At 45.5% G+C, this 27,160-nt stretch overlaps 1 protein-coding gene across 10 annotated transcripts in view; it reads left to right on the top strand.

The window, feature by feature from the left end:
• The window catches only part of Zbtb20 (zinc finger and BTB domain containing 20), a 786,764-nt gene that overhangs the window by 711,453 nt on the left and 48,151 nt on the right, over positions 1-27,160 (top strand). For all 10 annotated transcript variants that reach the window (XM_052158175.1, XM_052158178.1, XM_052158177.1 and 7 more), the window contains 3 exons: positions 9,085-9,185; positions 16,820-16,983; positions 17,353-17,540. In XM_052158175.1, coding sequence (XP_052014135.1) covers positions 16,973-16,983; positions 17,353-17,540 — 199 coding nt within the window. In that variant the 5' untranslated portion in view covers positions 9,085-9,185; positions 16,820-16,972. The remainder of the gene's footprint in view (positions 1-9,084; positions 9,186-16,819; positions 16,984-17,352; positions 17,541-27,160) is intronic.

Below are 27,160 nucleotides of genomic sequence, written 5' to 3'. Positions count from 1 at the left end.
ATTTTGTGTGTCCTTGTGCAGGATTGGGGCCTGGGTGGAAACAGGGCAAGCAGACATGGAGGTCAGGCTTGTGGGAGTGGTCAGTTCTGTGTTTCTAACTCATAGGTACCCAGAATCTTTCGCAGGCTTAGCAGAAATGGCCTTCACACACTGAGCCATCACAGTGGCCCAACTTTTTATTAAAAACAATAGTTAAGGGCTGGAGAGATGGCTCAGCTGTTAAAGGCTCGTCTCCCAACCAGAAACAATAGTTAGTTTGTGTGTGTGGGAGCTTTGTCTGCCGTGCATTTCTGCACACATATGCATGCCTGGTGCCACGAGAGGTCAGAAGAGAGTGTTGGATCCCCTGGCACTGGAGCCCCAAAAGGCTGTGATTTGACTTGTGGGTGCTGGGACTTGAACCGGGGTCTCTGCAAGAGCAGCCAGTGCTTTTAACTTACAGAGGGAGGGCCTTATAGAGGGTGGGCCTTACAGAGGGAGGGCCTTATAGAGGGTGGGCCTTACAGAGGGAGGGCCTTATAGAGGGAGGACCTTATAGAGGGAGGGCCTTAGAGAAGGTGGGCCTTATAGAGGGAGGACCTTATAGAGGGGGGCCTTATAGAGAGGGGACCTTATAGAGGGAGGGCCTTATAGAGGGGGGGCCTTATAGAGGGAGAGCCTTATAGAGGGGGCCATATAGAGGGAGGGCCTTATAGAGGGGGGCCTTATAGAGGGAGGGCCTTATAGAGGGGGACCTTATAGAGGGGGGCCTTATAGAGGGAGGGCCTTATAGAGGGGGGCCTTATAGAGCGGGGACCTTATAGAGGGAGGGCCTTATAGAGGGGGGCCTTATAGAGGGAGAGCCTTATAGAGGGAGGGCCTTATAGAGGGGGGACCTTATAGAAGGATGGCCTTATAGAGGGGGGCCATATAGAGGGAGGACCTTATAGAGGGGGGCCTTATAGAGAGGGGACCTTATAGAGGGAGGGCCTTATAGAGGGGGGCCTTATAGAGGGGGGCCTTATAGAGGGAGGGCCTTATAGAGGGAGGACCTTATAGAGGGGGGCCTTACAGAGGGAGACCTTATAGAGGGAGGGCCTTATAGAGGGGTCCTTATAGAGAGGAGCCTTATAGAGGGAGGGCCTTATAGAGGGAGGACCTTATAGAGGGGGACCTTATAGAGGTGGGCCTTATAGAGGGAGGGCCTTATAGAGGGGGACCTTATAGAGGTGGGCCTTATAGAGGGGGGCCTTATAGAGGGAGGGCCTTATAGAGGGGGGCCTTATAGAGGGAGGGCCTTATAGAGAGGGGACCTTATAGAGGGAGGGCCTTATAGAGGGGGCCTTATAGAGGGGGGCCTTATAGGGGAGGCCTTATAGGGGGGCGTTATAGAGGGAGGGCCTTATAAAGGGTGGGCCTTATAGAGGGGGCCTTATAGAGGGAGGCCTTATAGAGGGAGGGCCTTATAAAGGGTGGGCCTTATAGAGGGAGGCCTTATAGAGGGAGGCCTTATAGAGGGAGACCTTATACAGCAGGGGCAGCAATAAGTAGGTTGTGTCATCCAGATTCATTGGTGAGAACATCAAAGGGAAGCCCTGCACATAAAGGTGGAGGTGGACAGGACACCCAAAGGCTACAAAGGACTGAACTCCATTACAAGCCGCTCTAGGCCACACCTCAGAGCAGTGTGACTAAAACCTTATGTTCTGTCCTACATTGCTCTGTCCCTGCTTCATGTCCTATGGGAAGTAACTATCTTTTCTAAAGCATCTCAGCTGCCTTGTCTATATGGAAAAGAGGAATAGAATACCTTTGAAGGGTGAAAACTTGAAGAACAGTGAAAGAAAAAGTTCCTTTACCGTATGCTAAGCATTTAGTTAGGGGTAGCCAAAATTGTCACAGAGGTGAGGAGACAGAAAAAAGAAAGTGAAATTCTCTCAGAGTGTGTTAATCTGGGACAAAGCTACTGGGATGTGTCTTTGTGCCCATTTTTGTTTTTGTTTTCCAATAAACCAAAAAAAAAAAAAAATGGTTAGTACAGAAAATATAATACAAGAGACAAAGTATAAAAACCCGATATACCGGAAAACATTCTGGTCCACAGGATCATGCACCACTGGGATCCGTATTTCAGACTTTAAAGAGACCTCATAACCAGGGCCTGTGGCAGGCTTTCTGGACAGGAAGGTGTCCGTGTGGAATGACTCAGGGAGTGTAAGATGGGGTGTCCTATCATCACCATACATCTATCCCCTGATCCCCAGTTCTCTTAATTTAAATAAGAATCAACTACCCGAAACACTAAGGCTTTGGGGATAGACAGTTCTTATTAACAGAGTTTGTGAATTGTCAAAAAGGAATCAGCGGTCTCCATGGAGAATATTAACATAGACTTACTGTGACAAACAGTTGCACTACGATTCCACTCTCTGTGGCAGGACCATCCCAGGGGTCCTTGAGCCATCAGAGGTATTTCTCCTGGACATGAATAGTAAGTAACTGGTGGTTAATTAGCAAACTACATTTTAAAACTGGAAATGGTTCTCCCAGCATGGAGGAGCTGAGGCTGAGTTCCTGCTCAGCCTGCCTGGCCATGCTGCCTTTCCTGCCTTACCTGATTTAATGGGTTCTCGCCAGTTTTCATCAGGTGGGATTAGTGACTGACTAGGGAATTCGTTTCAGGTAATTAGTTAAAAAGTTAAAAGTCAAATAGATTTCCTTAACATGGTTAGTGGCTTCCCAGGTTGATGAGCTCCGTAATTCCCACAGTTTTCTTCTCAGAAGGCTATTTTAACGGATCTTAAAATCATAAAACTCATCCCTTCTTTTTACAAATGGAAAAGGTTATCCACTGAGAAGCCAAATGATTCACCTAAGGTCACCCAGACAGTTCTAGAAGTTTCTTTCCCTCCTCTTAGTCTTACTCCTTTGAGTTCTCTTTGAATTCTCTCTCTGACCCTGCACCCCTTCTTGTGTATACACACACACAGACACACACACACACAGACACACACAAACACACTGTATTCCCACAGTTATCTCACTACCGGCTGTTTCTTTTCTTACATTCACCTCTGTGCTGTGAAATCTCTTACGCTTCAGTTTATGAGCTCGTGGGTCTTTGGCAATTAGTAACCCCTCACTCCTGACTCACTGCTTCTCTTAGAGTGAAGAAATGAGGGAAGTAGAACAATTTTAAATTTACTGTGATCTTCAAGACAGCTTTTTCTACACCTGGGAATTGCTGTTAGACAATTAAGGTTAGTTAGTAAAGCTCATTGAATTTCTCAGAGGAAAGGTATTATTTAAATTATTACCAGATAATTATCGTTAAAAATAACAATAATGTAAAAATGGTACCATGGCATGTTTGAGACATTATCATTCTTAGGTTATAGAAGCTGAGGGAAGTTATTGGAAATCTAGGAACAATAGTTTGTTGTTGCTCACAACATACTCAATGTCAGAAACTTCTGGAATTCTAATGTCTGATGACTGGCCCAGAATCAGAAGCCATGTTATTGTCCCTCTGGAAACTGTCCCTCTGAAAAGAAACCCTTATTAGAAAAGAGAATGTCAGATGTAAGATGAGTGGTACCCAGACCTTATAGCATCAGCATCACCTGGAAACTTACCAAAATGCACAACTGCAGACTCCACCCAGACACACTGATCCAGAAAAAACAGTGAGTTGAATGCTAGTTAGAACTTGAGACTGATAAAAGGCATTCCCTCCAGTCAGTGGTGGCACACGCCTTTAATCCTAGCACTTGGTAGGCAGAGGCAGGCGGATTTCTGTAGGCCAGACTGGTCTACAGAGTGAGTTCCCGGACAGCCAGAGCTATACAGAGAAAACCCGTCTCTAAAAAACAAAAAACAAAAACAAAAAACAAAAAGCAAAAACAAAAAAGACATTCCCATATTCAATTAGAAAGGAATTATGAATAAACTGTGTGTATTGACAATTTCAAGGACAGTTCTTCCCCTGTGACTCTGGACTCTCAAGGAAATAACTCCCTGTAGGACCATGGCAAGAGGCACTAATCTGCCTGTATGTTGTGAGAATTGTTTTATAGTGGCAAGAACACAGAAGATCTGTGTTTGAATTCTGTCTTCACTATCTTCAAGCTTTCTAACCACAGACTTTTCATGAGTTCTCTGAATTCCTCCTCTGTATACTGGGCATAGTAATCAACATAGTTGAGGAGGTTAAATATGCGAGAATATTTTCATATATGCAAGTCTGTGGTTCCCTAATAAAATGTAGACATTCATAAATAACTGCTCTTGGTCTCACTGCCTTTTATGTGAGCTTCCACCCCAGTGCACCCTCCCATTTTACACTGACTTGGTGATCTCTGAGGAGTGAGTAGCAAAGGCCACACTGAAGTCAGACCTCAGCCAACAGTTCCTCACGTGACGTGTGGCATTGTGTTCCTTAGCAGCTCAGCTCCGCTGGCTTCCAAGGCAGGTGTACAGAGACACCATCAAAGCAACAGGCCGAAGAGAAGTGACCCTCTGTCTCTTCTGCATCTAGCACCATCACGAAACTTGCTGGGTTCTAAGGGCAGACTCTTACAGTGCTGATATAAGAGGCAGGGAGAACATAAGGATTTCCAGATACTAGTAGAATTTGTGGTAGCAGCAGCCCTTCAAAATTACTTTTTAACTTAAAAACTTAGTACACTGGATATGGAAGTCATTAAAAGGGAATAATTATGAAACCCGTGAGGTCATTTTCACTGAGTCTTTTTTTAGAGTATTAGTATCCTTTAAGCAATAAAACATGACAGACCATGCAGTAGCTCTGATTAGTAGACCCTCAGGTGTGTGCAGGTACCTGAAAGCAGGAAATAAGGAAATGGGGGAGAGGAGAGTCTGCCAAAAAAGCTGGGAGATCATAGCAGCAGGATGTGAAGGAGAGGCTTTGATTAAAGGATAGGAAGATTATGGCTCTGTTTAATTACAAATTCACACTTTTAGTAAACTATTTTGTGCACTGTACACATACAGTTACCTAATTACATAGAGGATATCTGTAGATTGCCAGGTAACTGTTCACTGCAATGTGGGAGAATATTGATCAGTGATTTTCTTTATTATCTTAATGTAGTTGCCAGGAGATAGAAATTTCAGTGGGATGAAGAGTTAATAATCTCTGGCCATATGGTGATAATCTAATCCACACGGTAGATTGGAAAGAGCAGTGAACAGCTCGAGAGCCCAGCTTTGCTGGTTATGTGGCTGCAAAGGTAAACGGTTCAATGCATAGCACCTCTCCACCATACCAGCCAAAGTATCCATATTACTGTCTTCTTCCTCTGCTGGGTAATGAGTCGATGAGGCCTTTGGTTCTGTAGGCTAATATTTAAGAGGAGGCCTTCCTGGTCAATAATAAGTGACTGACAGGCTCTGGAAGATCTGCTTTATTTGCTATGGTAAACACCACTATCCCAAGACAGTTATTTGGTTTTAGTTGTTGTTTGTTTTGGATTGTTTCTTTGTTCATTTGTTTTGCTTTAGCTTTTCATTTAAGACTAAGAAAAGATGAATCTGTTTGAGGTGAGAGGAGAAATGGAACAAATACTACTTTTTTCCATCTCTGGAAGAAAACAAGGCAAGAAAATGAGAAGAGGCTTGGGGCAGCCACCTGCACATTTCTATGAGTAAATCATTAAATAAGGAGAAAAATACGTATAAATTTAAGCTTGCCCAGAACCCGGATGGTGAGAGCTTGCGGAGAAAGAAATGTTAATGTAGCAAGGCTGCCAACCGGCTATGATGATTTAACTGTAGGATTGATGGAGCCTGTCTCCACGAGGAACCAGAGCTGAAGCCTTGGCCTTTTCAAAGCACGAAGAGCCTCAGTCCAGTCTTTGGTCTTGGTTTGTCAGTCCAAGGGTATTTTCAGTATTGTCACAGTTGTCACTGCTGTAATGTTAGAGAATCTGCTTCTTTGCCATTATGATCTCCCTCATCTAAGGCAGATCAAAACATAAAGTGCTACTTATTCTCTCAGTCTGTTGACACTAATAAGTGAAACAAGTTTGTTATTTTTGAAACATAGAATACACCCAAACTCTCCCTGTCTCTAGTCTGATCATGGCTCTTGTAATCTGGTGGCCTTATTGGTATTCAGCAGGCACTGACGTATTTAAAGATACAAGACCTCTTCTCTCAGTTGTCCTTGCTTAGTTACTAACAAGGATAGGGCCTTGAGCAAGTCGACTCCCTTAATCCCCTGTCTGAACACAAGGACAGTTGTGTAGATGAACTTCAAAGCCCTTTCAGTCCATCCTCAGTTTCTGTGACTTCTAAGCAAGGTTCTTTATTCCTTTGGAGTTCCACTCAGTGAACCTCAGCTGAGCACACATCCATATGTTAGGCATTGCTTATGGACCTTATTCTGCACACCATAAAAGGATGTGGTCAATACCTCTGTAGCCAAAGACAGCGTCATAAGAGAAAAGTCCAGGAAATGCAGTAGACTACAATTCCTGAGACTAGAGACTTCAGGATGAAGACCCAAGATCCAGGGCTGCTGTCAGTGTTTAAGCTGGCTGGGCAGTGGACAGCTGTGTGGAAATGTGATTGGTCAAAAGGAGTGACCTGATGGTAGTAGACTGAGCACAGAAACCCAGCAAGTCCTGTCTGTTCAGAGTCTTGCTGACCTCTCTGTACAGCATTCCTTCTATCTGGGTATAAACAGGGCCATTTCATAATCTGGGATCTTAAGAGCTTCTCTTCCAAAGAAGGTATGTCAGAACATTTGTAGCCTTTTCCTACATAGAAAGGCACAGGAAGAGTAGAACAATATCTTTAAGCTTCACAATCTGCTTTTAGGGATGGGGTTCTAATTTCTGTCTCCTGCTATGCAGAAAAGAGTCTTTGTTTCTGTGACTTGCCTTATGAAGAGGAGACAGGAGAGAGGAGGACAAGAGAGGGGCAGAGAGAGAGAACGGTTGCTTCTGAAGCCTCCACCCTGGGGCACAAGTGGCGACTGGAATTGGTAGAATGTTCCAAGGGATCCTGCAGATCAGTGCTTGAGGATTCAAGGGCGTTTCCCTTTGGGAAATGCTTCCTCAATGGGGCAGGCGTTAATAGCTCTTAAAGAAGCTATATGTAGACACTAGAAAGAGGAAAGTACTATGAACATGTAAGGAAGAATGGGGCTTTGCTGACATACAGAATGAACAAAAGGAGTGGTTGCTCAAAGGGGTGTTACACAGAATGTCTAGGCTGGCGTTTTAGAGCACATACGTAACATGGGAGACAGGTTTAATGTTGGTATAAAGTGGAGAGACGCTACAAGAATAGAGGCAGTCTCTCGGGAGATGGTCTCAGATGTTTTGACAGCAGGTGTTAAAGAGTCAACAATTCTAGAAAGTTGGCCAGAGGAATAACTACATGTTTGGTGGCTGACTCCATATGGGAAGGCCAAAACATCAGGATGAACATCAGGAAACCGCTGAGCTACAGACAAGCCCCGGAGTAGAAACAGCAGCAAGAGTGAGGAAATGAAAACTGTGGGGAAGCAACAGGTTGAGGAAAGACAGCGAGGCCTAGCTTTACTTCCTAATTTAAGAGAGTCTGGTGCTATTCAGTGGTGAGGCACGTTCCACGGCGTCAGAGACCCTGATTTGCTCATCCTTTCCAAGGGTCTACTAGATACAGTGCGCACACTGGGCGAGCAGATGGTGAGTGCACTGGTCACTGGCTGAGTTCACAGTATAGGTCTGGTGTACTGCAGAAAGCCAGAGCCAGAGAGAGCAATGGAGATACTCTGAGAACGTGCTTGCTGAGGTCTGGGCAAGTTTTCTAGACAGCCTGCAGCAAGAATGTTAAAGAACTAATCTATCAAGGGAAGAGGAGAAGAAAAACCAGCCAGTGCTGGAGACAGCAGCAAACAGGAGAAAGGGAGACAGTCAAGACAGTGTCCTGCCCCTAGCACAAAGGTGGGTAGGTTTCAGGGACAAAGTGGACCCTGAGCAGGACCCAGAGGGCAGGAATGGGGTGGGGAAGAACCAGTGAGCTGGGGGCCCCTAGACAGATCATAATCTATACTTTCTAAGGCTGTACTCCCTAAGGTTAAAAGATAAGAAAGGGAGAATCTTCTGTTCTCCTGAAGGGGAACTGAGAGAAGGCAAGAATTCAAACCAGCTAAATGGTTCCCTTCAGGAGAAGCAACAGTTGAGCAGTAGAGAAGGAGAAACCAAAGGGAAATAAACATACTGGAACTGGGATACGCATAGGCACCTGGAGTACTACTCAGCCTTGAAAAGGAAGCCAAGCTTGCCACTGTCCAACATGAGTGAACCTAGAAAACTATTAAGTACAATAAGCCAGGCACGGAAAGATAAATATAGCCATGTTCTCTCTTTTTATGGAATCCAGAAAAAGTGGAGCGCTCAGAAGCAGAGAATAAAATAGTGGCTAATATAGGGTGGAGGGATGTTGTTCACAGAAGGCAAAATTTCATTTAGATAGTTTTCTAGTCGAAACAAAAATTTGATTCCAGACAAGACAAATAAGTTCAAAGCTTTTTCTCTCCTTCTTTCCTCCATGCTCTTCCTCCAGGCAGCTGCTGAGATTTACAGTTTGCTACCCTAGGATTTAAAATAAATTTTTTTAAAAAAAGTAATCATTACCACCACAAAACATAAATATGTGAAGTTATAGATATGCTAATTAGCTTGATTTGTCTATCCCACAATGAATACAAATCTCAAAACATTGCTCTAACATTTGTTATATGTGCTACAAATTGGTATAATTTGTGTTGACTAACAACCAACCAGTACATGGAAAACATCATGGACTGATGCTACCCCCACTCTCCATTCTAATCCCCTCTCTGCTTCCCAAAGCCACTGATCTTCACTGCTGGGGTGCTCTGATGCCTCAGACCATCCCAGGAGCCAGCAGAAACACTGTGGGGACAAAGCCACCTCTGACTTGCCACCTTCTGGAGCAAAGATGCGGAACCAGCTGCAGGCGTGTTCCTTAGCCCATCTCTCCTAAGACACTGTGAAATGGACAAAGCATGCAGTGATCATGTCCTGCTCAGCTAATGACCTTGTTTATTTTGTTTTTTGTTTATGCTAGATGCAGCCACTCTCTGTGCCCTGCCCCAATGAACATCTGCACTAGGCCCAAGCCTTGGAGTGATTTACCTGAAGAGTGACACTGATTATCTGGAAACTACTGTAAGTACATTTTGCCTCTAGTGAACTGGTTTACTTTTTTTTTAATAAGTGGTAGTGGTGAACCACGCAATTGTAAAAGTGGGTAAAATTTCACATAGCTTCATCTCTTAGGTTCAGCAAAGTGACCAGTCCCAATGTACACAGCAGAGTTCAGCTGCCAGCACGCACGCACGCACGCACGCACGCACGCATGCACGCACACCTGGGTAGTGTTCTCCCCTGCCTACCGCCTGTGCTTATGCACACCCAGCAGGAAGTGAGCTGCTCTGCTTGGCCCTGTAGGCCTCTTCCCAACATGGCTGTGGCTACTCTTCCTGTGTGGATAGCTCTTCATCTGCTAGTCTACAGAATCTCATGTGTGTGTCATTTCATGTCAACCTGGTCAAATCTGAGAGCCAGCTCTGCTTGCCCGTGCCCACATGATCTCTCGAATACATACCATGCTGCTGCCTCCCTGCAAGTGCAAGGAGCCAAGGCTTGCCTTTGGGACTCTGAGCTCCTTCCACCATATTGCCAGCCCATCCTGCCAGCTCTGCCCTGCCTTTTGGATGCATGGCTCTGTGTAACTGATTGGGTTCCTTGTACACTGGGCATTTCTGTATAAATATAACCCTCACAAGAAAGTGTGCAGAAATAAGATAGGGCAGGAGATTCAATATCCACAGGAAAATAATGAAAATGTATTAACTAATTATATTTAAATTAATAGATGAATATATGCTTCTTTATACTAAGAAGGGCCAAAATTTTGAATTGTTTAGAAACCATGATGCAAAATAATTATGCATGAAATCTCATTTTAATTGTGCTTACAAGTTTTTCTGTACGGTGTGAGGCAGGTAACGGGATGATGTTTTGTTGTTGTTGTTGTTGTTTGTTTGCTTTTTGGTTTTGTTTTTTTGTTTGTTTTTTACTGAAGTCTCTGTTACTAGAAAACACTAAACCTGGGAGGCTAATAATCTTCTTAGGGACCATGTAGGACTTTCACATCCCTAGTACCTATGTCTTTAGCTGTTCTAGTATACCAAAGAAATGAAGCTAGAATTTTGTTCGGAGTCTTTTTACCTGTAATATGTTTGATCTCCTGGGTGGTAGTTGATGATTGCTAGTATGTAGGTGATGGACAGGCCTTGCTAGCCAAGATGGGGAATGAAGGGCATTGAGGACTGGGGATTGATGACATGAGATAAGACATTGTTTCTTCAGTGTGTAATTCACACAGGGAACTTACTTGCATAGTTCATCCTTACGCTCAAGTGTAAGAAGTACACACTTCTCACATCTGAATAGTGTCTCTCTGAATCTTCCTTCAACGCAGAGTAAAGTGTGTGCCAACAGTGCAGTCGTGCTAGGGTATAGAGTGATACCAAGATGTGGGTATTCTTTGCAGCTCCTACATTCTTGTGCTGCAGGGAACTCAGACCTAAGAACTGAGGTCTGATCTTTCTTGGAAATCGCAAGGAAATCTATAGCCACATGTTTTGTCACAGAAAAATATTTTGCCTTCTCCTGAGCTCCAGAGACAGGGCAGACTGAGTTACAACCCAATAGTCTCTGCTGTTCAGAAACTGCTTCCTTACACACACAAGAAATCCTTCCTAAGGTGGAACATGAATATATTGGGAGCAGTGTGCCTGCCCTTCCCGGCACTGCCAACACTCTGTACCTGCTCTTGACAGTTGAGAGGTGATGGTGAAGCGGTGCTGGATTTGAACATGTCACCTGCACACATGCTCAGGCCTGCCTACTGACTCTCACTGTTGTGATAACTAAATGAGATGGTGTATATATAGGGTCTGGCACGGAGAGATGAGTATGTCTACTCAATGCACTGAGACTTACTGAGTGTTTGGTGGGTGTCACTATTCTGGGCACTGCGATATGTAGCAAGGAGCACAAACAAAGCCCCACTTATTCAGTTTGTCTGCTCTATAAATGGCAAACAGACAAAATAGGTTCATGGAAGCTAACAGAGGACTGATTTGATTTTATTTTGCTTTTTCCTTCCAGAAAGTATAATTGAGAGGAACAGGGTGAAGGAAATGCAAATGCGAAAGGGAAGCAGTAGGTACGCTGACAACCTTGCCACCCATCTCCCAGTCCCTGTCCTAGTGCATGACCCAGCGACCTCTCAGGACTCCAGTGCCCACGCTGTCGAGTCAGACTGTAAGACCCTGCCCTAGGGCCATCCTGACTCCTTCAGAGAAGGTGCCTGCTCTTGCCTTCCAGTTTAACTGATCCAAAGATAAGATCAACAACTCTCCCTTGTCTCCTGTGTCTAGTGCTTCACTGTGCCTCGAGCACCCTTAGTGTCACCCACACCTCAGACACAGTCCCTTCATCCAGTCCCCTTGAGTTTAAACCTTTGCACGTGCCATTTATGCCTGCCAGGATCCTGACTATGGTGAGAGAGAAAAGACACTGAAAAAATCTTGCAAATCAGCCCTGCCAAGAAGAAGGGGGAAAGATTGAGATAATAAAACGCTTTAATCATGAAAACATTTTAAATTAATGTGAGAATACTGGGCCATGCCGTGAAAGGCTAAATTGTCAGAAGGCGTGATAAGCAATAGCCCTGTGGGTGGTGTCCGTGAATAGGCCACAGTGTCTGGCTGATGGGCTGCTGCAGCTTGCTTGACCCTCTGCTCTGAGGACCTCTCAGCAGCCACAGCAATGACATTCATGTGAGCAGAGGGGGAGCAGCTAACATTCCTTTTCCATTCACAACAATTAGCCCCGAGAGTGAAAATACTACTAAGATGAAGGTGGCTTACTTATATAGCTAAAATGAACATCACAGAACTAAAATTTTTCAAAAAGCTCCATTATTTCTGGACCACCAGTGTGCTAAGCACAGCCTGGCTCATCTTCTTTATTCTTACCCACAACCCGAAGGCATCGATGATCCCATTTTACAGATGGGAAAAATAAAGGCTCAGAGATGCAGAATAACCTGCCTTGGGCATAAGGCTGCTAGCTAGTGGAGCCCAGTTGTCCTAAATTCCCTTCCCCAGGTAGGAGTGTTGGTGGCTTTTTACTTCATCCCCTATCCTGTCCCCAGACACTCTATCCTTAAGGAGTAGAGTAACAAGGGAAATGGTCAGGAATCCAGAAAGGCCAAGAAAGGCATCACTGATCTAAATTATCTGGATCCAGTGACTGCGGAACTATTTATCAAAGGGAGGCTCTGACTAATTCTTTCCTATCCAACTAGGCTGCTTAGCAGAAAGCACGTCAGTGTGTAGGAGAGGGTGGGAGCCCAGTAAGGAGCGAGCAAGGAGAGACGAGAAAGACGGAAGAGAGGACTCGCCTCTCAGAGACCCTGGAGACTGATGAGAGCTCACATGGATAAAATATTTATTTTTCCATATGCTTCAGAAAGCACTGGTGCCACTCTGTGTGTGCAGTATGTGTGAAGGAGTGTGAACTGTATACATCCAACACCACCGATCTGCCTCATCTCCATGCATTTAACAGGCTTAATACCTAACTGCGCATCCATATGCTTTAATGCATATTCCCTGCACAAACAATATGGTCTAGTCCGGGAAGCGCCAACATCTTCCACAGCCTCGCTCACTGCTCTCTCAGCCCTAAACTCGCTTGTCGGGCCAGCGCAGGGAGAGTTAAACCCAGGAGGCTCTGCTGGCTGGCTCAGCTGCCCTTCACCTTAAACGCCTTCCTGTTTCTTAAAGCAGCCTTTTTCTCATGACAAAAACGTTCACAGTGGAGAGATGAAAATGTTTTTGTTCTCTTTGGACAATTGGGACATGTTCAGTCAGAATGTCAGAACTGACCGTTGAAAGGCGGGTGCCTGCGGCCACACTTTATTCTTTCTTTCTTTCTTTCTTTCTTTCTTTCTTTCTTTCTTTTTTTTTTTTAATGCAGAGCTGCACCAGTGTGGCAGGAGGAAGTGCACAATGATTGGCCTGTTTTTCTGTGGAAGTGTTCAGGGTACACCCAGTTTTGCTTTGCATATATTTACGAAACATCTGCCCTTTTCTTGTTCTGAAGTCTCTCCCTCACGGCCCCCTTTCTCCTCTTCCCCGGGTTTTTCTTTGTTGTTGTTGGCTTCTCTGACTTCTACGTTGAAGTTTTCATTTTCCGGTCCAGGGGCGACCTCATCAGAGTGTATAATTTTGAGAGAGAAAGAGAGAGAGGGGGGAGAGGGAGGGAGAGAAAGAGAGAGAGAGAGAGAGAGAGAGAGAGAGAGAGAGAGAGAATGCACAGCAGGCAGAGAACAAACTTGAAAGAGACTGAGAGGCCAGGCCAGAGAGAGCTTGGCAAACCAACCTTTGGCATGGTGACCAGGAAGAAGGTTCTGGTAGCTTAGGCTCTGAAATGCTGCTGCCTGGAGTCAGCCAGTGTGCTGCTGCCCTCTACAGGCACCAGGGGATAGTGCAAGCTACTCAGGCTTGTACAGACCAGTCCTCAGATGTGCCATGTTTATACAATCCTTTTTATGCAACCGAAGAAGGCATTTTCAGCTAATTACAAGAGAGTTTGCTCTTCCCTCCTTAATAAACCACAAACTGAAAAAAAATGGGTCCTAGAACAGCACCTGTGCATGTCAGACTGTCTGCTGTTTTGTGTTAATGCTTCTTGGCTTCAGAAAAAGGAGTCCCAAAGAATTATGAAAGAGGTTGGGATGGGAGAGGAAACGCTCCAACGGACAGTTGTCTGTGGAGTTGGACAAGTGCCGTGGCGAAAGGAGAAATGAAGTGACCGGGAGCTAGTAAGGGGAGGAGCAAGGTCGGTTGGCTTTGAGCACGTCGGACTCCCTGAGATGGTTTCAGTTCCTGCGCGTGGACAGCCTCTAATGGTGGTCCTGGACATGAGGTGGGGCACAAAGTATCAGGCAGGTATCACATCTAATTCAGGACAAGGAGTAAGAGCGCAAACAGTGCAGTCTCTCCAGGGTTAGGCCCCGTGGGGGGCTTGGCAGTGCGCTGGTGTGATTCCATGTCAAAAGCTAGCTGCGGCCCTGCCAGGACAGAGACCATTTTCTTTTCTGCTACATGATAATGGCCATTGATGTTTTGTCCCTATATTTAGGTGAGTTACAAAGACCACCCACTCTTATTAGAGACTCTTCTTGTAATCAATGAAAAAGCAACCAATCCAGGTTGATTCCACTGGTACATAAAACAAGGATGCTTAATTGAGATTCAAACTTGGACTGGTCTCCGAGTATACTTAAAGTTCAGCTCTATTTAATTCTATCAGCAAACAGCTCTTAACTGGCTGCCTGGAGTCCATATGGTGCACCGGTTCACAGTATAGAATAGGCCATAAACTCTGGAGGCTGTGTGTGCATTGCCCTGGTTCACAGTATAGAATAGGCCATAAACTCTGGAGGCTGTGTGTGCATTGCCCTGGTTCACAGTATAGAATAGGCCATAAACTCTGGAGGCTGTGTGTGCATTGCCCTGGTTCACAGTATAGAATAGGCCATAAACTCTGGAGGCTGTGTGTGCATTGCCCTGGCTCACAGTATAGAATAGACCATAAACTCTGGAGGCTGTGTGTGCATTGCCCTGGCTCACAGTATAGAATAGACCATAAACTCTGGAGGCTGTGTGTGCATTGCCCTGGCTCACAGTATAGAATAGACCATAAACTCTGGAGGCTGTGTGTGCATTGCCCTGGCTCACAGTATAGAATAGGCCATAAACTCTGGAGGCTGTGTGTGCATTGCCCTGGCTCACAGTATAGAACAGGCAGTAATTTCAGGAGGACAGGACCCAGATTGCTCAGCCTCAGTGGCTCATCATAGCCACAAAGTATCTGTTCGAGGAATTTGTGGATGAGTGGGTGGGGGGAGGGGAGCAGAAAGACAGAGTAAAGAAATGGATGAACAGCAGAAATGGGACAACTACTAAGATACTCCCCTTCCACAGAAAGTCCATTCTCACCAAGAGCCAATAGCACGTAACCATTGTTGAAAAAAATAGTGAGTAAGACACAAATACTGCAGCCACTGAGGGATCCCAGAGTGCTGCAGAGGGGCCATCCTGTCTGAAGGAGGGGAGTCACAACAGTCTAGCATGGTGACAGCATTTACTAAGTGTGAAGGGTCCGTGTCATTTCATCAGCAGAGATGAGAACAGGCAGTCCAAAGCAGTGACAGTGACAGTAAGGTAAAGAGCCAAGCGTGTGCATTCCAGAGCCTGCAAAGGATAAACAACCGGCTCTGTGCCTGATCTAAGGGCCGCGAGATAAGGCAGGGAGATAAGGAACTGTCCTCAAATGCCAGGCTAACACGGTGGGTGCTGTGGGATCTAGACACTGGAGAGCAGCAGAGCCAGGCCCTTGGAGGACGGAGAGCAAGGGAGGGGCAGCACTGCGGTGGACAAAAGTGTTGAGGCCGACTGGAGAGAGAGCAGGCTGAGGACTGACTGCAGGGGAAGCTGGCATTGGGCAGAGAAAGGTGAGCAAGGGGCTTCCAGCCCAACAGCAGGCCACACTGCCACAAAGAGACACCTCAGAGGAAGCTCTGGTCCTCCCAGGGGAAACAGACGGGGGAGGGGCACTTTGACAGTGGGGACTTTAATTTTGAATTCTTTCTGAATCTGAAAAACCAGAAGAGTAGATCCTGGGGGTCCCGAGGCACAGGATTTGAGGGTTAGCCCCAGTCCCCCATTCAGCAATGGGTAAGGCATTATAGCTTGATTCTGTTATGTTGGCTCTCTCCACATTGAGAAATATATCTGAAAGCCCCCCACCCCATCCTAATCTTTACCACGCTGTCTCTGCCTCATGCCCTCTGAAGAAACAGATTTGATTTCACAACCTGTTGGACTAAAAACACAGCATACTAATCATAACACCATATTCTGCGAGGGCAGATTTGACTACCCAGTACAACACATTTCAATACGAAATATTCTGTATACAAGTCCAAAGCCATGCTCGTAGAAAAAAGGAGAATATAGAAACACAGTGATTTACAACAGATTATGTACCACATAATCTATCCAAAAAACAACAACAAAAAAAAAAAACCCATCCTCCGTGGCAGCAGTGATAGGAAGGACGCAGAGCCACAGGACCGGGACACGTGTTCAGGGAGGACCTCACCCCTTTTGAGGTGTCTGGTGTCCATGTGCTCTATAAATGCCTATTTGCTAGTTACCATTGATTTTACTGTCATGGGGAAAAGGATATTGGGCTTACTGATAGCTGAACTGTTTCACATTCTGTTCCTGGCTAAACCATACCACCACCTTTCTACTTCCTACCAGCAATCTCTTCTCAGAAGGCAAGCAAATGCCAGCTGTGCTCCTAAACTCTAGGAGCCTAGACTGAACCAGAGAGCACAGAGTCTTAAGACTGGGATGGCTAACAAGAAGGGTGGGCATGTGTGGGGCACCTTCCATCTTTGCGCCCTAGAGCCTACGCTGTCTCAATCTCTTTTCACTTCCTGCTTTACCACCCACCCCCTCTACCACTACCTCTCTCCTTCTGGACAGCCTGCAGATGGAGGCTGGGGTTTGAAATTCTGTGTTGATTTCACAGAAAACTAATAGTATCAGGAAGGTTGAATGTTCCATAATGCAATGGGTTCCAAGAACAGAGATTTAAAGCTAGAAGGAGCCTGCCAGGCCTTCTAATCCAAGCCCTTTATTTTGCAGATGAGGAAACTGAAGCCCAGAGAGGTGAAGTGAGGTGCCCAAAGCCACTCAGCAAGTTGCAGGCACAGCTAGTTCCGTAGCTCAAGTCTCCTGACTCCCAGTCCAGTGCTCCTCCCATTACTCCACGGGTCCTGTCTCTAAGCTTCCTGACAAATGCTAGAACGGTAAACCTCCACTAGTATTTTTCCAGACCATGTTAAAACTCTTTAAGGGGGGAAAGGATGCTTTCTTGGATAATGTCAGCCATACGTAGCTCAAGCTGTCTAAAGTTCTGGGACAGGGTCTTTTTATACAGCCAGCAGAGTCCAAATGTGATGCTGTTTGCCTGGCCCATATGCTTTCATGTGTTCCCAGTTAGGCCATTACTGGAGGGAAAAAAACAAGAATCAGCTTGTTTTAAAACAAGGGACATACTGGACTCCCTCCCATCCCCCTTCAGAAAAAAAAAATCAAGTTATCTTTAACAGATTCTAAAAATGCCTTTTCCCAAATATGCAGTCAGTTCCTTCAAAGGGCCCTTTGTTTATTCTCAGGAAGAAACCCAAGACAGCTGAAAACCAGAAGGCATCTGAGGAGAATGAGATTACTCAGCCGGGTGGATCCAGCGCCAAGCCGGGCCTTCCCTGCCTGAACTTTGAAGCTGTTTTGTCTCCAGACCCAGGCCTCATCCACTCCACACACTCACTGACAAACTCTCACGCTCACACCGGCTCATCTGATTGTGAGTACACAGCCAGCGAGGTGATGGTGTCTTCCCAAAGCTTGGCGCGGTGCTTCCCCCCACCCCAGGGTTCTGGCTGTTTTGCATTCAGAGCAAGCTGTTTCCATTTGGTCTTCCAAAGTAGCCAAAAGTAGCATGCCACCATTTTGATCCAACCAGCATCTATATTTTCAAAGCCAGAGAATATTTTAAAGCCAGGTAACCAGCCATTTGGACTCAAGTTGTTGATTAATTGCACGTGACCCTGTTCTCTTCCGTGACATTAACTCAAGAAAAGAAGTGATGTTGCTGCTCCCTGGCTGTCTTGCTCTTGGGACCAGCACTTCAACCGTTACTAAATGGAACAACCAAATATGGACCTCAGAGGGCCAGTGAGACACAAGGAAACAGCCATTTCCAAATTACATAACCCAAGTCAGATTTGCATTAGTTATTGGAGTCTCTTGTAGCTTGGCTCAATTTCGGTCTTTCCAGTTTTTAATTTATTTTGAAGTGGTTAAAGGATAGCATACATTTACAGAAGGAAAAAGAATGGCTTCCAAGAATTCAGAAGCCACCCAGACTTCGCATAGCCAATAAGAATGCAGGTTAAAAATATTTTTTAATTAAAAAAAACTGCCTACAGGCTAAATTTGGGAATGGGTACTTAATGCGAATCGTCACTATTGAAATCACTTCTTTGCTGTTTATTTTTGCCATCTTCTCACTAATCTAGAAGTCACTTCTTAAATTCTATTTTAAGGAAGTTGATAGATGACGTGAGTAGGCTGGTTTTCGTTTCTGAAGTGTAACCCAGCACTTGAGAGAGGAGCACGTGTTGACAATACCAGACAGAGTATTCCTGTTAGCTAAGATAGCCAGCAGCTCAGGGACTGATCTCTCCACAGGATGTCTGGTAACAGGCAGAGAGCCCACATAGTGGAGTGAGTTAAATATACCAGGAAAGCTTTAGTACCAAAAAGAACTCCATTTATCCTGCTTCTCAAAGACAAAATTAAAAGAAGAGGAAGACGAGGAGGAGGAGGAGGAGGAAGAGGAGGAGGAGGAGGAGGGGAGGGGAGAAGAGGAGAGAAAAGGGAAAAAAAGAAATCTCCCTTAGGAAATGAGATTCCAAATCTCTGACTGTTATTTTCTGGCAGAAGAAATATAAAAGACAAAAGTAAGTGAGTCTGGGAGACCCTCTCCCCACTCACGTGGCCATCTTAGCTCCTAGACAGGGGGTATGAACTGGGGCAGGGGCTGGGTTGTAGCCACACTCAACTGTCACTGGAGAATAGGAACAAAGTAAGATCTAAGTCACCAAGGCCACGTGATCTGTACCACCAGACTTAAGGCTTCTCTTTAGATACAGGGGAAGAGCAGGGACTTTGTTCCCTGGGCCATCTTCCCAGTCACCTGGTTATCTTTCTTGCCTGAAAGTCTCCAGCCTAACAGTAATTACAGGAAGACATTGAAAATAGCATGGCACAGTGCCCATAGACATGTGCACACCACACTGCCCTGCCTACCAGCAAAGTAGCCTTTGGAGTTGGTAAAAGGCCTGGAGTCTCAGTGTGCACACCCTCCTCCCCTGGCTTTCTGCCGTACCTATGGGGGAAGATTGAATAGCATGACCCAGCCCAGAAAGCTGGTACCAGCCAAGAATGGCTCTCCGAGCGAGAAGGCACTGTGCTTCACGTCCTGCACAGCAGGCATCTTCCAGCTAGGCCTTACTTGCCCTACTAGCCTGGCATATGGGGAAGGGACAGCAGGACAATGCTGTCACTGCAGACCCTTTGGAAGCCAGAAGAGCAGAGCTCAGTGGGGTGTCTGAATGCAGTTGGAAAGAGACCCAACCAGGAGGAGAAACCTAATCTCCAGCTATCCAGAAAGTCACTTTGATTTTGCCATTAAGATGTGTAAGTCTTTGCACCAACCTGTTGTTGAAATTAGTTATACTTCTCTCCAAACATATTTGGATTGTAGTTTGTCCTGATTTGAGCCTACACTAAGGGGAAAATTGTTTTTAGGAAAGATTCACAGAAATCTGTCCATTTGGAGGTTGCTTGAGAGAAGACAGGAAAGGAGTTTATTTTAAGCTGCTAAATTCTTTGGATGCTCTTCTTGCATTCAAGAAGGTTTTTTTTTTTCTTTCAAATGTCATTCTTACCATAGATTAATTTAAAAGCCTAATTTCTTTAAGGTAAAATATTCAGTTCCTATTTAGAATGAACAGATTTGGGGCATTTAAAAATAGTGCCCTTGACTTGTAAGTCCCTTTAACTTGAGGAACATTCTACCAGTGTGTGGTGTTCTGAGCTTTCACAAGCACTTGAATTTCCATGGCACCTTTTTTATTTTGTTGTGTGCTTAGCAAAATTATTCTTAGTCATTACTTAATGCCCACTTCCCATCCCTCAGCATAATTCTTCCCAATTTACAGATGAGACAACTGAGAAACCTGACACCTAACATAGGAAGGGCTTGCCTGCAGTGCACTCACATGGATGCCAAAGTATTTGTGAATTAGCTCTCCTCTGGGCATCCAGAACGTGAGGCTCGGTGCACAAAGATGGCATTCCTGGCTACACACACAAGCACCTTGGATGTGTGTGGTTGGTTACTCATCATGATGACGTGGTCACAAAAATATGCTAGATAAATCATGCCCACAGGCGAGAGGTGAGCTCTGCTGTCACTAGGAAAGGTGCTGTGCTGAGCTGTGGGGCTTTGGCTTGCTCTGGAGCACACGTGACCGGTCCGACAGCTTAAATGATCTGCATGGTCAGCTGGCAGGGAGCCCTGCTGTGCTGCAGCACTGCCCCCTTGCCCAAAGATCTAGTGATGTTCAAAAGCAGAAGTAGCTTTATTGAGATGCTACTGTTATCTTGCCACAGAAATGCGTGCTGTTGGCGATGTTCTTCCCAACCCAATTTCCTCTCAGCAATATTCTACCATTTCCATGAAGCTTGTCGCCTCTCCACCATTTCTGAAAGCGTAATGGCAAGCAAATTCAGATGACAATAATAGGAGGCATTATGGTGAATTTGGGAATAGAAAGAATGCAAGAACCCTAGGTGTTTGACAGAGTAGTTAACCGACAAATGGGTTGAGTACACGCTGAGCCAAGCTCTCCCTTCAAGGACTTAGAGGGCTAAGTGGAGTCAGGAGAGCAGCTTTGTGAGAAGCTGTCCTGACAACTATCAAGCTAGCACACCACAGCCATGCTGGGTGACAGACATAACCTTAACTTTTTGGATGTTCCTTCCGCTTTGTTCCCCTCCCCCCACTGCGGCTCCCGGAAGGAGGAAGGGCTTCTCCCTTAGAGGCCTGCCCTGGCTGCTGCTGCTGCTGCTGCTGCTGCTGCTGCTGCTGCTGCTGCTGCTGCTGCTGCTGCTACAGATTTGCATTAGTTTCTGTCGTCAGAAGCTGGAAGTGACCGCGGTCACTTACCTTGCAGTGTTTTTGCGCTGGACTCGTCAGACTCTGTTTTTTCTGTCCTTGCCAAGATGCATTTACACATTAACAGTTTTTATTTATTTTTAATTTAACCTTTACACAGTAGCAAACTGTTGTGTGGGTGGGTTTAAGTTTAGCTGTGTAGGTAGCATGGCTGATGGGGCTGCCTGCTGTCGAGGAGACTGTGGGCTGGTCCTTTCCTAGCTCCTGCCTGCCTGCTCTCTTCCCTGGCCTCCCTCCCTCCCTCCTTCTCCCCCTCCCTCCCTCCTTCCCTCTCTCTCTCTCTCTCTCTCTCTCTCTCTCTCTCTCTCTCTCTCTCTCTCTCTCCCTCTCTCTCTCTCTCTCTCCTCCTTTTCCCTTCACTCATCCAAGGCCCTGTGATTAAATTTTTAGTACACTTGGATCATTTTGAACTTTTAAGCAATTTCTGAGAGAACAAAACAAAGAGGATTTTTATGGCAAACTCCATTAATGCCACATTAAGGCTGACATTTTAATTACCCCCAAGTCAGGAAATGCAAAGTTCAGGTTCCCACAGCAACAGAAACTGTCCCCTTGAGTGTCGAGTGCAGCATCCCAGCCGATTCTTTCTTCCTGTGCTTACACAACACCGGCATGAGGACATTGTTTTCAGCCATGTATGTGGAAAGGAGCAGCCTGTGTGCTTTGTGTCTCCAGGAAGCACAGTTAGGGCTGTGCCTTTAACGCCCCTCCCCAGACCATCTCTAGGAGTCTCCCGTAACGGAGGACATGCTCTACATGTGCACACAGACAGGATTAAAGTTGCTGTGGGGACATTAACTCTGGTTTCCGGACTTCCGTGCCAGTCACATTTAGACCATAATGTTGTAATTTTTGGCATGTAATAAATGTGCATTTCATGTACACAGACAGAAAGAAGCATAAAATGTATTTTAAAGAGCAATTAATTACTAACTTTGTGATTAAAAAACATTTGGTGCATGTTCCTTCCCATTTAGCATCAGCTGCTGGTCTTAGCCAGGCCTAATAGACGACACACTGTGTCCCATCCTGGATCTCAGATGTACTTAGTGTATGTTCCTGTTCCTCTAGATAATTAATTCCTTAGTAACGCTGTAGGGGAAAACAAAATGGAAGGAATATGCAAGCATGTAAATAGGGTAAGGGAGACTTTGAAGGAAATGATTCATTCCTGCAAATAAACCTCTGAGTCCCTGATAGAGAGCCAGAAATCTGCTAAGTGGGTGTAGACAGAGGCCTCTGGCCACCTTGCAGCCTGTGGCCCTGGGCCATAAGAACTTGAAAGCAGATTCCCCCTATGAATTCCAGGCTTGCCCAGTGGAGGAGTGATTTCCTAACTCTTTAGGCCTCAGAAATTAAAGGTTAGTTTATTCTCTAATGACTGGCATTTGGTTTCAAACTGGGGTGGGGGTGGGGCTGTAGGGAGTCCAGGTAAAAGGTGGGCTTTGCAAAAGAACCCCTCACGCAGACAACAGTGTTTTCTTCCTCTACACATTAATCTGGTTGACCCATTTGTGTTAGGAAGGGCATGTCTCAAAATAACTGAGCAGGTTTCCGAGTGAACGGAATCATCTGCAACACGTTATGGCATATCTGCAACACGTTATGGCATAATGTTTGAAGATGCAAGGGCTTGGGTGTGTAATGGAAATTAGGAGACATAAACATTGCCCTGGAAAGGTATGTGGCTTCAGCCCCAGCACAGCCTCCAGCGGGGCAAGCGCATGCGCAGTGAGGACCCTCCTGCTATTTGCTCGCCGTTCCCTGTCATACATTCCTTTTTGCTCAGTTTGGTTGCATATGGTATTTAACCTTTAAGAAAGAAACTTCAGTCTTCCAGAGCTCTGACTTGCTGTACTTGGGCTGTCTCTAAGTGTGAATGTATGTCTGTGTGAGTGAGAACTGCTCAAGGAGTTTGAAGGCCTCTCTGGCAAACTTGACTGCGTGTTCAGAAAGTTTCCAATCGGAAAGCTGATTCAGGATAAAACCTTCCAAGAGCTTCCTGAGGCACCTGTTCACATGGAAAGATTGGGTTTCTGTTGGAGGTGCTCAGAAGGCAGTGTTTGTAACTGAAGATCTCTGTTTGGTGTGCCAGAAAAATGAAAAACATTTTGGCCCCGAAAAACCCTCTATAAATGTTCAAAATGTATAATCAAACAAAGACTTCATTTGGATTCCAATGCGTGTATCTCAGCAGATGTGTCTAAACTAACTGGAATCCCACAGGGGCAGCTGAACTGGATTTTGGTATGTCTTGATAACTGAAAGAGTTATTCTTAGACCTTGCAAGGACAAAAATGGTCCATCTGTGAAGAACCGTAATAGAGACATGGCAAAAAACAGCATCCTCTGAAAGAGTTATTTATGGAATTTAGGACAAGTTGGACAATCCTGAAAACATTTTGGGGTCACACTAATTTGCAGGAGAAACTCAGCCAAAATGGGAAGAGGGGTAACAGGCACAGATAGTTACTGTCTTATGGCCTGGATAATTAATTTTCTAATAAATTATGTATCAATTAAGTAGTAAATAGGGCATCTGTAATGTAACTAGGAGCTGTGGCTGCCTCCAGAACGCCAGAGTTCTTTCTCCTCTAAGAGATATAAGGAGCTGAGTGTTTATCTGTTTTGTTCCTAACCTGTATAAGCTAAGTTTCTGCCAATCCACTGAGTACATGTGGGCTTCATTTCTGTAAAACAGGCTTTCCCTTTTCAAAGAAATAACCTGTGAGCTGGTTAACATGTGCTATCTCTACAGTTGTTGTTATTGTCTGGTATAGACCTCTTATTCAGGTTCTGAGTGCTTCAGAGTGCAGCTTACATGTTAGAAAGCCAGGTGGTTTTGTTTGCTGCTGGTAGTGGTGGTGGTGGTGGTGGTGGTGGTGGTGGTGGTGGTGGTGGTGGAGGTGGTGGTGGAGGTGGAGGTGGTGGTGGTGGTGTCTTTTTTTCTTGCTCTGATTTTCTAGACTTTGTACTTACTGTGTTGAAGGCCATCCTTTTTCTTTTTAATTTCATCTTTGTAGTCTCTCTTCTTCCATTCACCGAATGTGACACCTGGACCAACTCTGCTTCTGAGAGAGCTTACTGTGAAGAGCAGACTGGGTTGCTCTCCAGTCAGGTGACCAAGTGTTTGGAGGCCAGGGACTCCACAGGATGTTGTCCTACAAGCTTCTCCAGTGCCTGGAGACTTAGATTCCTATAAAAGAGGAATTACCATGATAAAGGACTGCTGTCCTATAGGGGGTTCAGAATTCATCCTCGCACCAGGACTCTCAGCATCCATTCACCTGTTCAGGCCTTACATGTATGTGTCTACGAGTTGTTTTACTAAGTTCCATGAGTACCCAAAAATGAAAACTAGCAGAACCAGATTCCGTAATACTTAGTCTATGTCTTCAAGTCACCATTATCTTAGAACTCAGAATAGTTATGAAATACGCTATAATCCATTAACATCTCATTAAGTTTATTGAAGAAATTCCAATTGACCTCTTTTGAAAGGTGAATATAATATCATTGAATGTGAGCCGTTAGGGTAAAGAATGACAAGTTTGCACCAGAGTTCAAAACCATAAACCCTTAGGAAGGGTTTTTAAGGGACTCACCATCAAAGCTCTGCTTAGAGAAGATCTAATTTAGCAGCCAGTATGTGGAGCATACAGGGGTGGGAGGGGCCAACTGGAAGAGGAGCACCCAAGAGACATTGTCAGAAGCTCACACTTTAGTGACCTGAAGGAGCTGGTGATAGGAGTAGAGACCAGGGGAGCGAGACCCAGCAGAAGGCGATGAGGCTGAGAAGGAAACTTCTCAGAGATGATTTCAGCAAGATAGCAACAACTGAAGATTTAAGGATGTGCCTAGTGGAACAGGCCTACAATCCTAGCTGCTCAGGAAACTACTGCAGGAAGATCACAAGTTCAAGACCTCCCACAGTCAAGGTCAACCCCCCCCCAAAAAATAGAAATACAAACAAGCAAGCAACAGAAGGAAAATGACCCCCCCCCACCAAGACAGAGCTCAGCCATGGTGGGGGGGGGGTGAAATTCACAAGGCACCAGGTTCAATCCTCAGCAAAGGGAGGGGCAGATTTCAGAGAACAGACTAGAGATTGCTTCATATAGCACAAAACATAAAACATGGGAACCTTTCCAGTGGAAACAAAACAGTAAGTTAGAAACGGGGTCCTAGATTATAGTAGAAATATTGAAAATTAGGGGTAGGAAGCCCATTGGACAAGAGGCCATGCTTTATGCCATAAATACAGGAGTAGACTTCAAAGAGAACTTTGTTGAAAGAAAAAAGGGGAAATAGAACCTGAGGAATGTTTACATTGAGTGATAAGAAGAGAACAAAGAATCTTCAAAGGAGAAAAACAAAAAAAGATCTGAGAGAGGAGAAAGCCAGGAGAGTGAGGGGCTCCTCAGGGAGGGAATGGGTGAGCTACAGACAGCATGGAGGCAGAGAGCCCTGCCATGCAGAGGAGCTCAGGGACAAGCAAGATGAATGGTAAAGGTGACAAAGCAGCATTTGCAAACAGCTTTAAGCCTGAAATGAAAGGATGCTGAGTAACTGAAAAGATGAGGCCATGAGTATTCTAAGAGGCCATGGAAGGCCCCGGAGTTGGGGACCCTCAGCCTCGGGAAAAGGCAACGGCCCCAGGAATTCACGAGAGACCTTCTTGATGCAAATGCATGAGGTTTATTGGGGACTGCCGTGCAGCACTAGGGCGGAACCTCATAACCCACCAGGTCAGAAGAGTTCGACCCTGAGCTGCAGTGGTCGGGGGTTTTTCAAGGAAAAAACCACAAAGAAACGGGGAAGTTTGATGATGCATTAGACATCCTGTCAATGATTCAAAACCCCATAAACCCAAGAAGAATGGGGAGGACGGGTGATAACAGGTTATCTAGAGCCAACATTTACATTCTTAGGATATTGTGTGGCTATACATTTAACAGAGCACTAACTGTGTCAGGGATGCTATACATTTAACAGAGCACTAAATGTGTCAGGAATTTGGTGGGGCTAGAGCAAACAGGCAACATTCTTGGGCCATTATGTGGTTGAAGATTTAGCAAAGCTCTCAGCAGTGTAAAGAAGCTGGCAGGCCAGGTCCGGGATCAGGGAGTGTTATCTTCTAGGGTAATCTCGAAGTCAAAGCTGGGGGCAGTGGGCAAAAGAGCAAGTTTCTATGTATTAGGCTAGCTGCTAGAAGTCTAAAAGTATCGAGTTGGGGCTCACATTTTGAGTTAGGGTTTCACAGCCAGAGTTTCAAAAACCAAAACACAAGAACCACACGAAGGGAGACTCCTCCATAGCAGGTCCAGTGAGAGGGAATTCGATTCCTCCAGAGGACAGTGCAGACACTCGAGCCCAGCCCAGTGAGGCAGTGTCCGCACCTGCCCTGCCCCACCGCGTTCTTTTCTTTCTGCTGAATGAAATCAAATGTTTTCTAGATGTCTTCTGTGGAAAACTTCACCTATACCCACTTCATCTGAACATTTACCTGAGAACAAGTATCAGATTCCTGAAGTATTCAAATCTTCTAACAATTTTCAAACTAGTCATTTGAAACATAATCCTTTAAAGTGAACTCTCCTGATGGAGCCCACATGGTTACCTGTAGTAGCACACATTCTTCCGGATCAAGCATCGCGAGCCATCCTCAACTTCATCATTTGGGCCAAGGAGGTTTAAACCTTGTGTGGTAGAGCACCACATTAGGAATGTTGAGATGTGGTTACCAGATTAACCTTCCCATGTTTCTGTTCTCAGCACACACATTGGGCAGCTCACAAACTTCTGTAACTTCAGGTCCAGTGGATCCATCACCCCATTCAGCTCCCACAGGCTCCCAAATACACACACACACACACACACACACACACACACACACAGATACTGAGAGAGGTTCTCAAGCACACCTGCCTCCTAGAGAGTGATATAAGCACTTTCAGCAGAGGATAGTTCTGGCCCTGTCCCACTTGAAAGAAAACATTAGATGCAGAGGCCTTAGAGCCCACTGGTTCCGGAAAGCAAACCTCTCTCAGGTCTGTGAGCCCCCCGAAGAGAATGCAGGCACATATTTAGTGCTCGTCCAGACACACATTCAATTGGGGTCAGAGAATTAAAAGAAGCAAAGAGCAGTGTGTCCGGAGCATATCCCAGTCAGCATCTGT

This window comes from Apodemus sylvaticus, chromosome 15 (assembly GCF_947179515.1).
Source record: "Apodemus sylvaticus chromosome 15, mApoSyl1.1, whole genome shotgun sequence".
NCBI lineage: Eukaryota > Metazoa > Chordata > Mammalia > Rodentia > Muridae > Apodemus > Apodemus sylvaticus.
The sequence above is the reverse complement of the archived record's forward strand: the minus strand, read 5'-3'. Positions and strand labels throughout refer to the sequence as shown.